The sequence below is a fragment of the Procambarus clarkii genome, chromosome 67, assembly GCF_040958095.1.
Source record: "Procambarus clarkii isolate CNS0578487 chromosome 67, FALCON_Pclarkii_2.0, whole genome shotgun sequence".
Classification (NCBI taxonomy): domain Eukaryota; kingdom Metazoa; phylum Arthropoda; class Malacostraca; order Decapoda; family Cambaridae; genus Procambarus; species Procambarus clarkii.
The window spans coordinates 13,565,434-13,579,741 of record NC_091216.1 but is presented as its reverse complement, the minus strand read 5'-3'; the positions used below and the strand labels follow the sequence as shown (position 1 = coordinate 13,579,741).

Below are 14,308 nucleotides of genomic sequence, written 5' to 3'. Positions count from 1 at the left end.
ATCACTTCACCCAAAACTTTTGCACCGTATCACCTCACCCAAAACGAGTATAAGTATGATGAATTTTATGTGTAAACTAAGTCTTTGAAAATGAAATATGAATTTTGGAGACTTAATTTATCAATTACCCTCAACAGTGAAGAAGAACGTAAGAAATATTGAGAAGATTCGTGTTAGAATTATTAATCTTACCCTTTCGGTCATATTCAACAACATACATATATATATATATATATATATAAATATATATATATATCTATATATATATATCTATATATATATATATATATATATATATATATATATATATATATATATATATATATATATATATATATATATATATATATATATATATATATATTAGTATATTTTGGTAGCAGTCTTTCCTGTAGACATATATTATTAAATATGACCGAAAAAGTACGATTAATAATTCTAACACGAATTTTCTCAATCTTTCGTACATTTCTTTTCACTGTTGGAGGTAATTCAAAAATCAATTCTCCAAAATTCTCCAAAAATAAAATGAATTTTGGAGAATTGATTTTGAATTACCTCCAACAGTGAAAAGAAATGTACGAAAAATTGAGAAAATTCGTGTTAGCATTATTAATCTTACTTTTTCGGCCATATTTAATAATATATATATATATATATATATATATATATATATATATATATATATATATATATATATATATGTCGTACCTAATAGCCAGAACTCACTTCTCAGCCTACTATTCAAGGCCCGATTTGCCTAATAAGCCAAGTTTTCATGAATTAATGTTTTTTCGTCTACCTAACCTACCTAACCTAACCTAACCTAGCTTTTTTTGGCTACCTAACCTAACCTTACCTATAAATATAGGTTAGGTTAGGTTAGGTAGGGTTGGTTAGGTTCGGTCATATATCTACGTTAATTTTAACTCCAATAAAAAAATTTACCTCATACATAGAGAAAAAGGTTGCTTTATCATTTCATAAGAAAAAAATTATAGTAAATATATTAATTCTGGAAAACTTGGCTTATTAGGCAAATCGGGCCTTGAATAGTAGGCTGAGAAGTGAGTTCTGGCTACTAGGTACGACATATATATATATATATATATATATATATATATATATATATATATATATATATATATATATATATATATATATATATATGTCGTACCTAGTAGCCAGAACGCACTTCTCAGCCTACAATGCAAGGCCCGATTTGCCTAATAAGCCAAGTTTTCCTGAATTAATATATTTTCTCTAATTTTTTTCTTATGAAATGATAAAGCTACCCATTTCGTTATATATGAGGTCATTATTTTTTTAGTGGAGTTAAAATTAACGTAGATATATGACCGAACCTAACCAACCCTACCTAACCTAACCTAACCTATCTTTATAGGTTAGGTTAGGTTAGGTAGCAGAAAAAGTTAGGTTAGGTTAGGTTAGGTAGGTTAGGTAGTCGAAAAAACATTAATTCATGAAAACTTGGCTTATTAGGCAAATTGGGCCTTGCATAGTAGGCTGAGAAGTGCGTTCTGGCTACTAGGTACGACATATATATATATATGTCGTACCTAGTAGCCAGAATGCACTTCTCGGCCTACTATGCAAGGCCGAATTTGCCTAATAAGCCAAGTTTTCAGGAATTAATTGTTTTTCGACTACCTAACCTACCTAATCTAACCTAACCTAACTTTTTCGGCTACCTAACGTAACCTAACCTACAAAGATAGGTTAGGTTAGGTAGGGTTGGTTAGGTTCGGTCATATATGTACGTTAATTTTAAATCCAATAAAAAAAAATTGACCTCATACATAATGAAATGGGTAGCTTTATCATTTCAGAAGAAAAAAATTAGAGAAAATATATTATATCAGGAAAACTTGGCTTATTAGGCAAATCGGGCCTTGCATAGTAGGCTGAGAAGTGCGTTCTGGCTACTAGGTACGACATATATAATATATATATATATATATATATATATATATAGAGGCTGGTAAAGGTTGGGCCTGGTATAGGTTGGTTAGGTTCACTAACCTAACCGTCCACTTTTCAGCTTGCCATTTGAGGTAACCCAACAGTACAAAAGATGAACTCTTCATGGACCCAACACACCACATGTGTACACACGACTAAGGTGAACTCTTCATGGACCCAGCACACCACATGTGTACACACGACTAAGGTGAACTCTTCATGGACCCAACACACCACATGTGTACACACGACTAAGGTGAACTCTTCATGGACCCAGCACACCACATGTGTACACACGACTAAGGTGAACTCTTCATGGACCCAACACACCACATGTGTACACACGACTAAGGTGAACTCTTCATGGACCCAACACACCACATGTGTACACACGACTAAGGTGAACTCTTCATGGACCCAGCACACCACATGTGTACACACGACTAAGGTGAACTCTTCATGGACCCAGCACACCACATGTGTACACACGACTAAGGTGAACTCTTCATGGACCCAACACACCACATGTGTACACACGACTAAGGTGAACTCTTCATGGACCCAGCACACCACATGTGTACACACGACTAAGGTGAACTCTTCATGGACCCAACACACCACATGTGTACACACGACTAAGGTGAACTCTTCATGGACCCAGCACACCACATGTGTACACACGACTAAGGTGAACTCTTCATGGACCCAACACACCACATGTGTACACACGACTAAGGTGAACTCTTCATGGACCCAGCACACCACATGTGTACACACGACTAAGGTGAACTCTTCATGGACCCAGCACACCACATGTGTACACACGACTAAGGTGAACTCTTCATGGACCCAGCACACCACATGTGTACACACGACTAAGGTGAACTCTTCATGGACCCAACACACCACATGTGTACACACGACTAAGGTGAACTCTTCATGGACCCAGCACACCACATGTGTACACACGACTAAGGTGAACTCTTCATGGACCCAACACACCACATGTGTACACACGACTAAGGTGAACTCTTCATGGACCCAGCACACCACATGTGTACACACGACTAAGGTGAACTCTTCATGGACCCAACACACCACATGTGTACACACGACTAAGGTGAACTCTTCATGGACCCAGCACACCACATGTGTACACACGACTAAGGTGAACTCTTCATGGACCCAGCACACCACATGTGTACACACGACTAAGGTGAACTTTTCATGGACCCAGCACACCACATGTGTACACACGACTAAGGTGAACTCTTCATGGACCCAACACACCACATGTGTACACACGACTAAGGTGAACTCTTCATGGACCCAACACACCACATGTGTACACACGACTAAGGTGAACTCTTCATGGACCCAACACACCACATGTGTACACACGACTAAGGTGAACTCTTCATGGACCCAACACACCACATGTGTACACACGACTAAGGTGAACTCTTCATGGACCCAACACACCACATGTGTACACACGACTAAGGTGAACTCTTCATGGACCCAGCACACCACATGTGTACACACGACTAAGGTGAACTCTTCATGGACCCAGCACACCACATGTGTACACACGACTAAGGTGAACTCTTCATGGACCCAGCACACCACATGTGTACACACGACTAAGGTGAACTCTTCATGGACCCAACACACCACATGTGTACACACGACTAAGGTGAACTCTTCATGGACCCAACACACCACATGTGTACACACGACTAAGGTGAACTCTTCATGGACCCAACACACCACATGTGTACACACGACTAAGGTGAACTCTTCATGGACCCAACACACCACATGTGTACACACGACTAAGGTGAACTCTTCATGGACCCAACACACCACATGTGTACACACGACTAAACACTGCTCTATGTTAGATCATTTTTGAAGGCTGAGCCGAGTATATCACGTTTATTTTTATTGGGGAGATTCCGCCTTGTGTGTGTACCAGTTTCTTCCGTGAGAGAGAGAGAGAGAGAGAGAGAGAGCGAGCGAGCGAGCGAGCAAGTGGGTGGTGCGGGTGAGGTCTGACGCGTGCAAGCGGCCTCCAGAACACGTCCTAATGTGGAAGCGGTCATTACAGTGTTATGATGGAGAGTCAGCGATGCCTGGCACAGTTCCACATCAAGTATAAATGTTGTGTGTGGTCCGTATATGGTATAGTGACTCAGCCTGGCCTGCCACAACGCCTTATACGGCGGGAAAGTGACAGGCGAGAGCGCTCCGTGTCTGTCATGGTGAGACGGTGAAGGTGACCGCTGATGATCTGGATGATGATGAGCATTATGAATATGATGATATTGTCGTGCCGTCCATAAAGGAGATCGCGTGACTGTTCATTATTTGTGGTGGTGGGAGGAGGATGGGGAGGGGTGACGTCAGAGTTCTAGCAGGCGACGCCGGGGGCCACAGTGGCCTCTGGGGGGGAGCTGCACCACGTCAGGGGGGCCACAGTGGCCTCTGGGGGGAGCTGCACCACGTCAGGGGGGCCACAGTGGCCTCTGGGGGGAGCTGGACCACGTCAGGGGGGCCACAGTGGCCTCTGGGGGGAGCTGCACCACGTCAGGGGGCCACAGTGGCCTCTGGGGTGAGCTGCACCACGTCAGGGGGGCCACAGTGGCCTCTGGGGTGAGCTGCACCACGTCAGGGGGGCCACAGTGGCCTCTGGGGGGAGCTGCACCACGTCAGGGGGGCCACAGTGGCCTCTGGGGGGAGCTGCACCACGTCAGGGGGCCACAGTGGCCTCTGGGGTGAGCTGCACCACGTCAGGGGGGCCACAGTGGCCTCTGGGGTGAGCTGCACCACGTCAGGGGGGCCACAGTGGCCTCTGGGGGGAGCTGCACCACGTCAGGGGGGCCACAGTGGCCTCTGGGGGGAGCTGCACCACGTCAGGGGGGCCACAGTGGCCTCTGGGGTGAGCTGCACTACGTCAGGGGGGCCACAGTGGCCTCTGGGGTGAGCTGCACTACGTCAGGGGGGCCACAGTGGCCTCTGGGGTGAGCTGCACTACGTCAGGGGGGCCACAGTGGCCTCTGGGGTGAGCTGCACTACGTCAGGGGGGCCACAGTGGCCTCTGGGGTGAGCTGCACCACGTCAGGGGGGCAACAGTGGCCTCTGGGGGGAGCTGCACCACGTCAGGGGGGCCACAGTGGCCTCTGGGGGGAGCAGCACCACGTCAGGGGGGGCCACAGTGGCCTCTGGGGGGAGCTGCACCACGTCAGGGGGGGCCACAGTGGCCTCTGGGGGGAGCTGCACCACGTCAGGGGGGCCACAGTGGCCTCTGGGGGGAGCTGCACCACGTCAGGGGGCCACAGTGGCCTCTGGGGGGAGCTGCACCACGTCAGGGGGGCCACAGTGGCCTCTGGGGTGAGCTGCACTACGTCAGGGGCCACAGTGTGCTTGCCTAACACACTTTACCTAACTGTGGCCGCCCGGGAAGTAAGGGCTCGCCTCTGCATGCCCCGCCTGTACTCACCTTTCTTCCACCTTTACGTGATAACTGAACCATTCTGACGTGCGAATTCGTGGCCTTGAAGTGCGTCTCTGCGGGCGTCCAGCTGGCGAGTAAATGTAAACAAACGTTGACCAGCCATCTGAGTGGAAGACGCAGCTGGAGACCTGAGGAAGATCTCCAGCTGCGTGTAGGTAAACAAGACCATACACAGCCGGACGCAGCCCACAGCGCCTGGAGCCTCCACCCCTGGTATTGACCTGAGGTTTACTGGGGGGAGGGGAGAGTGAGGGGGGGGGAGTTGACGGGGTAACAACGGAGGGGATGATGGATGGGAGGTGAGGACCCACGTCAACCTTGCAGTTCTTACTGTAGGGGGCGCGCTCCCCCTGGTGGGGGGTCCGCCAGCTACACCAGCAAGGCACTCGGAGAATGAGAAGAATACTGTTGCAGGGAACCTGATGCAGTTGAGGCTCTATGTGGACGACCAGGAGTTGTACAGTCTTCACTAGTAGTAGTACAACCACCACCACCACCACCATCAGTACCACCACCACCATCACCATTACTACTACCACCACCACCACCACCACCACCACCATCACCACCACCACCACCACCATTACTACCACCACCACCACCACCACCACCATTACTACCACCACCACCACCACCACCACCACCACCATCCTAAGCCACCAGAGGTGTTGGGTCCTCTGGCAGGTTAGGAGGCGACACGTTAAATTGACCGTTTTCTTGAAGTTGCGAAGCCTTAGGAGGACGGACTGCCCCCCCCCCTTTAACCATATGATCAGTCTGAGGACACAGTTAAAGTGGTAGGTCACGGACACTGAGGTGTGGACACACCTCAACACGACACTGTGGTGTAGACAGACCTCAACACGACACTGAGGTGTAGACAGACCTCAACACGACACTGAGGTGTAGACAGACCTCAACACGACACTGAGGTGTGGACAGACCTCAACACGACACTGAGGTGTAGACAAACCTCAACACGACACTGAGGTGTAGACAGACCTCAACACGACACTGAGGTGTAGACAGACCTCAACACGACACTGAGGTGTAGACAGACCTCAACACGACACTGAGGTGTAGACAGACCTCAACACGACACTGAGGTGTAGACAGACCTCAACACGACACTGTGGTGTAGACAGACCTCAACACGACACTGAGGTGTAGACAGACCTCAACACGACACTGTGGTGTAGACAGACCTCAACACGACACTGAGGTGTAGACAGACCTCAACACGACACTGAGGTGTAGACAGACCTCAACACGACACTGAGGTGTAGACAGACCTCAACACGACACTGAGGTGTAGACAGACCTCAACACGACACTGAGGTGTAGACAGACCTCAACACGACACTGAGGTGTGGACAGACCTCAACACGACACTGAGGTGTAGACACACCTCAACAAGACACTGAGGTGTAGACAGACCTCAACACGACACTGTGGTGTAGACAGACCTCAACACGACACTGAGGTGTAGACAGACCTCAACACGACACTGAGGTGTAGACAGACCTCAACAAGACACTGAGGTGTAGACAGACCTCAACACGACACTGAGGTGTGGACAGACCTCAACACGACACTGAGGTGTACACACACCTCAACACGACACTGACGTGTGGACACACCTCAACACGACACTGAGGTGTAGACAGACCTCAACACGACACTGAGGTGTGGACACACCTCAACACGACACTGAGGTGTAGACAGACCTCAGCAAGATATCCCAGAGCCTCCACAATACTGAGCCAGCTTGTACACTGAGGGTAAAAGAGCTGACCAAACACTAGACCCAATATCACCCAGAGAGTTGAAGGGGCTACAAGCCCACTTTGTTATTATTTACTGACTAAAAAACTTCAATAAAAACCCTTTCAAACCGATTTCCAGAATGTCTGGAAAACGGCAAAACTAACCGCAACAGTAAATAGTACACACAGATTATACACTAAACTAGGCATAAGGGAACCACTTGATGATAGTTGATGAGTCGTGTCTTAAGCACACTCTTGCACCGTACTGGAGAAAGCACTTGGGAAGAGGATGATGGAACACCTGGAGAGACCAACTTTCTTATGGCGGGAAAACATGGTTTTAGAGGACAAAAGTCTTGCTAAAAAACTAGTTAGAATTGTATGACGAATCACCAAGTTTTGAGCTAGACGAGAGAAAGCCGGGTAGGCGGCTTTGTCCTAGACTGTCACAAAGCCTTAGATATAGTTCATCGCGCCGATGAACTAAATCTAACTTCTGTCCAAGAAGTTAAGAGGTTCTGTCCAAGCTAAGCTGTCACTGGGACACCTGCGTTATCATTTGACAGGTGTCCTGCGCCAGTCAAACTCCACTGACAGTCACCTCGGAGCGGATCCAGGCAGGTACACATAATAGAGGATCAGCTCAGCAGCACCAGTAGTCCAGGAAGGATCAGCTCAGCAGCACCAGTAGTCCAGGAAGGATCAGCTCAGCAGCACCAGTGGTCCAGGAAGGATCAGCTCAGCAGCACCAGTGGTCCAGGAAGGATCAGCTCAGTAGCACCAGTAGTCCAGGAAGGATCAGCTCAGCAGCACCAGTAGTCCAGGAAGGATCAGCTCAGCAGCACCAGTAGTCCAGGAAGGATCAGCTCAGCAGCACCAATAGTCCAGGAAGGATCAGCTCAGCAGCACCAGTAGTCCAGGAAGGATCAGCTCAGCAGCACCAGTAGTCCAGGAAGGATCAGCTCAGCAGCACCAGTAGTCCAGGAAGGATCAGCTCAGTAGCACCAGTAGTCCAGGAAAGATCAGCTCAGCAGCACCAGTAGTCCAGGAAGGATCAGCTCAGCAGCACCAGTAGTCCAGGAAAGATCAGCTCAGCAGCACCAGTAGTCCAGGAAGGATCAGCTCAGCAGCACAAGTAACCCAGGAAGGATGAGCTCAGCAGCACAAGTAACCCAGGAAGGATCAGCTCAGCAGCACAAGTAACCCAGGAAGGATCAGCTCAGCAGCACAAGTAACCCAGGAAGGATCAGCTCAGCAGCACCAGTAGCCCAGGAAGGATCAGCTCAGCAGCACCAGTAGTCCAGGAAGGATCAGCTCAGCAGCACCACTGACCCAGGAAGGATCAGCTCAGCAGCACCACTGACCCAGGAAGGATCAGCTCAGCAGCACAAGTAACCCAGGAAGGATCAGCTCAGCAGCAGAGGAGTGCTGAGGTGCTCTCTTACCATACTTAATGCCATTAAAGACTTTTACAACTTTTAAGATGGCTGGTGTTGAACGCTAACTGTCCTCGCTGCGCCTCGACTCTTGCTAGTGAGGAAACTTTCTCGCAGATTATAACTTTTTGAAGGAGATTTCCCCCGTCTCAAGATGTTTTTGTCTCGAGTGTAAAGCTTCCTGGTCTGCTCGCACCAACACACATCTATGGAGACATTTAAGTTGATATGCAAATTACATAGAAATTTTAACATAGTACATAGAACATTAAACATATCTTAACATAAAAGACTAAAATTTTCGGAAAAATCTAGAATTTTTTTTCTGGAAAATGGTCGCTGGATGGCAGTGTGTGCTGAGTGTGTTTGGAAGGATGAGCCCCTGCTGACTCGTACCTGACCTCTGCTGACTCATTCCTGACCCCCTGCTGACTCGTTCCTGACCCCTGCTGACTCGTTCCTGACCCCTGCTGACTCGTTTCCTGACCCCTGCTGACTCGTTCCTGACCCCTGCTGACTCGTTCCGGACTCGTTCCTGACCCCTGCTGACTCGTTCCTGACCCCTGCTGACTCGTTCCTGACCCCGACTGACTCGTTCCTGACCCCTGCTGACTCGTTCCTGACCCCTGCTGACTCATTCCAGGGGGTCAGGAATGGATCAGCAGGGGTCAGGAATGGATCAGCAGGGGTCAGGAATGGGTCAGCAGGGGTCAGGAATGGATCAGCAGGGGTCAGGAATGGATCAGCAGGGGTCAGGAATGGGTCAGCAGGGGTCAGGAATGGGTCAGCAGGGGTCAGGAATGGATCAGCAGGGGTCAGGAATGGATCAGCTGGGGTCAGGAATGGATCAGCAGGGGTCAAGAATGGGTCAGCAGGGGTCAGGAATGGATCAGCAGGGGTCAGGAATGGATCAGCAGGATTCATTCGCTGACCCATTGTTGACCCCTGCTGACTGGTTCTTGACCCCTGCTGACCCATTCCTGACCCCTGCTGACTCATTACTGACCCTTGCTGACTCATTACTGACCCCTGCTGACCCATTACTGACCCCTGCTGACCCATTACTGACCCCTGCTGACCCATTACTTACCCCTGCTGACCCATTACTGACCCCTGCTGACCCATTACTGACCCCTGCTGATCCATTACTGACCCCTGCTGACCCATTACTGACCCCTGCTGACTCATTACTGACCCTTGCTGACTCATTCCTGACCCCTGCTGACTCATTGCTGACCCATTACTGACCTCTGCTGACCCATTACTGACCCCTGCTGACCCATTCCTGACCCTTGCTGACTCATTCCTGACCCCTGCTGACCCATTACTGACCCCTGCTGACCCGTTACTGACCCCTGCTGACTCGTTCCTGACCCCTGCTGACTCATTACTGATCCCTGCTGACTCATTACTGACCCCTGCTGACTCATTCCTGACCCCTGCTGACTCATTCCTGACCCCTGCTGACTCATTACTGACCCCTGCTGACTCATTACTGACCCCTGCTGACTCATTACTGACCCCTGCTGACTCATTACTGACCCCTGCTGACTCATTACTGACCCCTGCTGACTCATTACTGACCCCTGCTGACTCATTACTGATCCCTGCTGACTCATTCCTGACCCCTGCTGACTCATTCCTGACCCCTGCTGACTCATTACTGACCCCTGCTGACACATTACTGACCCCTGTTGACTCATTCCTGACCCCTGCTGACTCATTACTGACCCCTGCTGACTCATTACTGACCCCTGCTGACTCATTACTGATCCCTGCTGACTCATTCCTGACCCCTGCTGACTCATTCCTGACCCCTGCTGACTCATTCCTGACCCCTGCTGACACATTACTGACCCCTGCTGACTCATTACTGACCCCTGCTGACTCATTACTGACCCCTGCTGACTCATTACTGATCCCTGCTGACTCATTCCTGACCCCTGCTGACTCATTCCTGACCCCTGCTGACTCATTCCTGACCCCTGCTGACTCATTACTGACCCCTGCTGACACATTACTGACCCCTGTTGACTCATTCCTGACCCCTGCTGACTCATTCCTGACCCCTGCTGACTCATTACTGACCCCTGCTGACACATTACTGACCCCTGTTGACCCATCACTGACCCTTCACTGACCCCTGCTGACCCTTCACTGACCCCTGCTGACCTATCATTGTCACTTGTGACTCCCTATACTAGTGCCTCAGCTGATCATAGTAAACAACCTTGAACTATGTCCCCATTTCCGACATAACGAGTTTCCTGCGACGATGTGTGGACAGCAGTTGTGGGGGGGGGGGGGGGGGTACTGAGGGCCAGTTGCAGGTTGCTGGCCTCTCGAGTGCTTTGGTAACGCACGCACTCTCACTCTGCACGAGTGTCTCATTGTCTCACTCTGTTGCTTATTTTCTCTCTCGGTGGAGTGGTCTCCATGTCAGGCGATGGTTGGCTTGCGGCTCAGTTGTTGTCCTCAGCACCTGTCACTCGAGACTCATTCACTCACACTTACTCAGTAGTGAGTAAAGTCTTAGTAGACTTACTCAGGCACTCAAGCGCTCTCGCTAGACTCGTTCGTAATTACTTACAAGGCTCATGAATTCGCCTTTACTCACTAGACTCTCACACTGGGCAGTCTCGGCTGACAGGGTGGACAAGGATGGATTATTCAACACAGGAGGGACGCGAACAAGGGGACACAGGTGGAAGCTGAGTACCCAAATGAGCCACAGAGACGTTAGAACGAACTCTTTTTCCGTGTCAGAGTAGTTAGGAAACGGAATGCATTAGGCAGTGATGTGGTGGAGGCTGACTCCATACACAGCTTCAAGTGTAGATATGGTAGAGCCCAGTAGGCTCAGGAACCTGTACACCAGTTGATTGACGGTTGAGAGGCGGGACCAAAGAGGCAGAGCTCAACCCCCGCAAACACAACTAGGTGAGTACACTCGCAGTTAACAAAGTGGCTTGCAATAGTTGCACTCACAATAGTTACACTCACAATAGTTACACTCACAATAGTTACACTCACAATAGTCACTCACAATAGCTACACTCACAATAGCTTCACTCACAATAGCTTCACTCACAATAGCTACACTCACAATAGTTACACTCACAATAGTTACACTCACAATAGTTACACTCACAATAGCTTCACTCACAATAGTTACACTCACAATAGTTACACTCACAATAGCTTCACTCACCATAGCTTCACTCACAATAGCTTCACTCACAATAGCTTCACTCACAATAGCTTCACTCACAATAGCTTCACTCACAATAGCTACACTCACAATAGCTTCACTCACAATAGCTACACTCACAATAGCTTCACTCACAATAGCTTCACTCACAATAGCTTCACTCACAATAGCTTCACTCACAATAGCTTCACTCACAATAGCTACACTCACAATAGCTTCACTCACAATAGCTTCACTCACAATAGCTTCACTCACAATAGCTACACTCACAATAGCTACACTCACAATAGCTACACTCACAATAGCTACACTCACAATAGCTACACTCACAATAGCTACACTCACAATAGCTACACTCACAATAGTTACACTCACAATAGTTACACTCACAATAGCTACACTCACAATAGCTACACTCACAATAGCTTCACTCACAATAGCTTCACTCACAATAGCTACGCTCACAATAGTTACCTCACAATAGTTACTCACAATAGTTACTCACAATAGTTACACTCACAATAGTTACACTCACAATAGCTACACTCACAATAGCTTCACTCACAATAGCTTCACTCACAATAGCTACACTCACAATAGTTACTCACAATAGTTACTCACAATAGTTACTCACAATAGTTACACTCACAATAGTTACACTCACAATAGTTACACTCACAATAGTTACTCACAATAGCTACACTCACAATAGTTACACTCACAATAGTTACTCACAATACTCACTCATGACTCATGTTGTACACACAATGAAGCACTTGTTATAAGGTCCGTCATTTAAGGAGGAAGGATTGTTTACTTCTATTAAAGTTCTTGTCTCGTGTCTCTGAGATGTTTGTTCCTCAGTTTCAACATTTATTTACTGGGCTGTTTTGTCAATTTTCATTAATATCTTGTATATCGTTGTCATGTCCACTCCTGTTCCTTATTTCCTTCGAGTGTGGTAAGGTTCAGTTTCCTCCAGTCTTAGTTCGTATCTCATCACCATCCTGTATCAGCCATTTTTTTTTTGTGGGAAGGGGGTTACATGCCAGTGCTGCATATTCAATAATGGGTCTGACGTAGGTGCATAATGAGTGGTTTGGGTTATATATTAGTTTTTTTTAGGGTGTTGAGCCTCACAGCTCTCGTTTTTCCTGTCAATCTGGGACTCTGTGATTTCTTTGACTCAGGGTACAGGGCACAATTCACATCTACTCACACAAGGAAAGCAACATGTAAAAGATCTGGGAATTATGATGTCTGACGACCTGACATTTAGTGAACACAACCGAGCAAATATAGCGGCGGCGGCCAGGAAAATGTTAAGATGCAACAGCCCTGATCAACCAGGCTGTGACTCCTACGTCAGGTTGCGAGCAGCCGCGTCAAACAGCCTGGTCGACGACCGGGCCGCGGAGACGCTAAGCCCCGAAAACACCTCAATGTAACCTCAAGGTAGCCTGTTGGACCAAGTTATCACAATTCGAACCTGCCCCGGGCCGGGCTCGAGGAGTAGAACTCTGGAAACCTTCTCCAGGTATGATCAAGGCAAGGCATGGTAATTCTTGAACCATTTGGGGTGTTTTAAGGGTGTATGAAGCAGTGTATAAAGTGTATACACTGTGTATAAATCACTTTCATTTACCCATACCAGGTACTGTCCTTGTCTGCCCTCTCAGTTGTCCCGAGTATTATGTATGCGGTGATCATGTCTTCGCTTTGTTCTCCACCACCCACTACCACAACCTCCAGCCTCACTGTGCACGACTAGGCCTTACTGTCCTGGTAGTCTCATTGGTCATGTGGAGAGCTGGTGCTGGTTTGCTAGGCTGTGATGGGATGCTTTTGGCATGGTGTTTAGGGGGTAGAGTTTTGGAAGGTTTGTGTTGTTGTTGTTTTGGGGGTGGCGGTGTTGAGGTCCAGCCTCACTACTACCACTATCACCACCATCACCACCACCACCACCACCATCACTACCACCACCATCACTACCACCACCACCACCACCACCACCACCACCACCACCACCACCATCACTACCACCACCACCACCACCATCACTACCACCACCACCACCACCATCACTACCACCACCACCACCACCACCATCACCACCACCACCACCACCACCATCACCACCACCACCACCACCACCACCACCACCATCACTACCACCACCACCACCACCACCACCACCACCATCACCACCACCACCACCACCACCACCACCACCACCACCACCATCACCACCACCACCATCACCACCACCACCACCACCACCACCACCATCACTACTACCACCACCACCACCACCACCACCACCACCATCACCACCACCACCACCATCACCACCACCACCACCACCATCACTACCACCACCACCACCACCACC

At 48.6% G+C, this 14,308-nt stretch overlaps 1 protein-coding gene and 1 long non-coding RNA gene across 3 annotated transcripts in view; both read left to right on the top strand.

Annotated features, from left to right (window-relative positions):
• Positions 1-14,308, top strand: part of LOC138355322 (uncharacterized) — a 449,272-nt gene that overhangs the window by 280,295 nt on the left and 154,669 nt on the right. The window lies entirely within an intron of this gene.
• LOC138355493 (uncharacterized) overlaps positions 13,717-14,308 on the top strand; it is a 5,173-nt gene continuing 4,581 nt past the window's right edge. The window contains exon 1 of the mRNA XM_069310690.1: positions 13,717-13,795. Within this exon, the coding sequence (XP_069166791.1) occupies positions 13,717-13,795 (79 nt within the window). The remainder of the gene's footprint in view (positions 13,796-14,308) is intronic.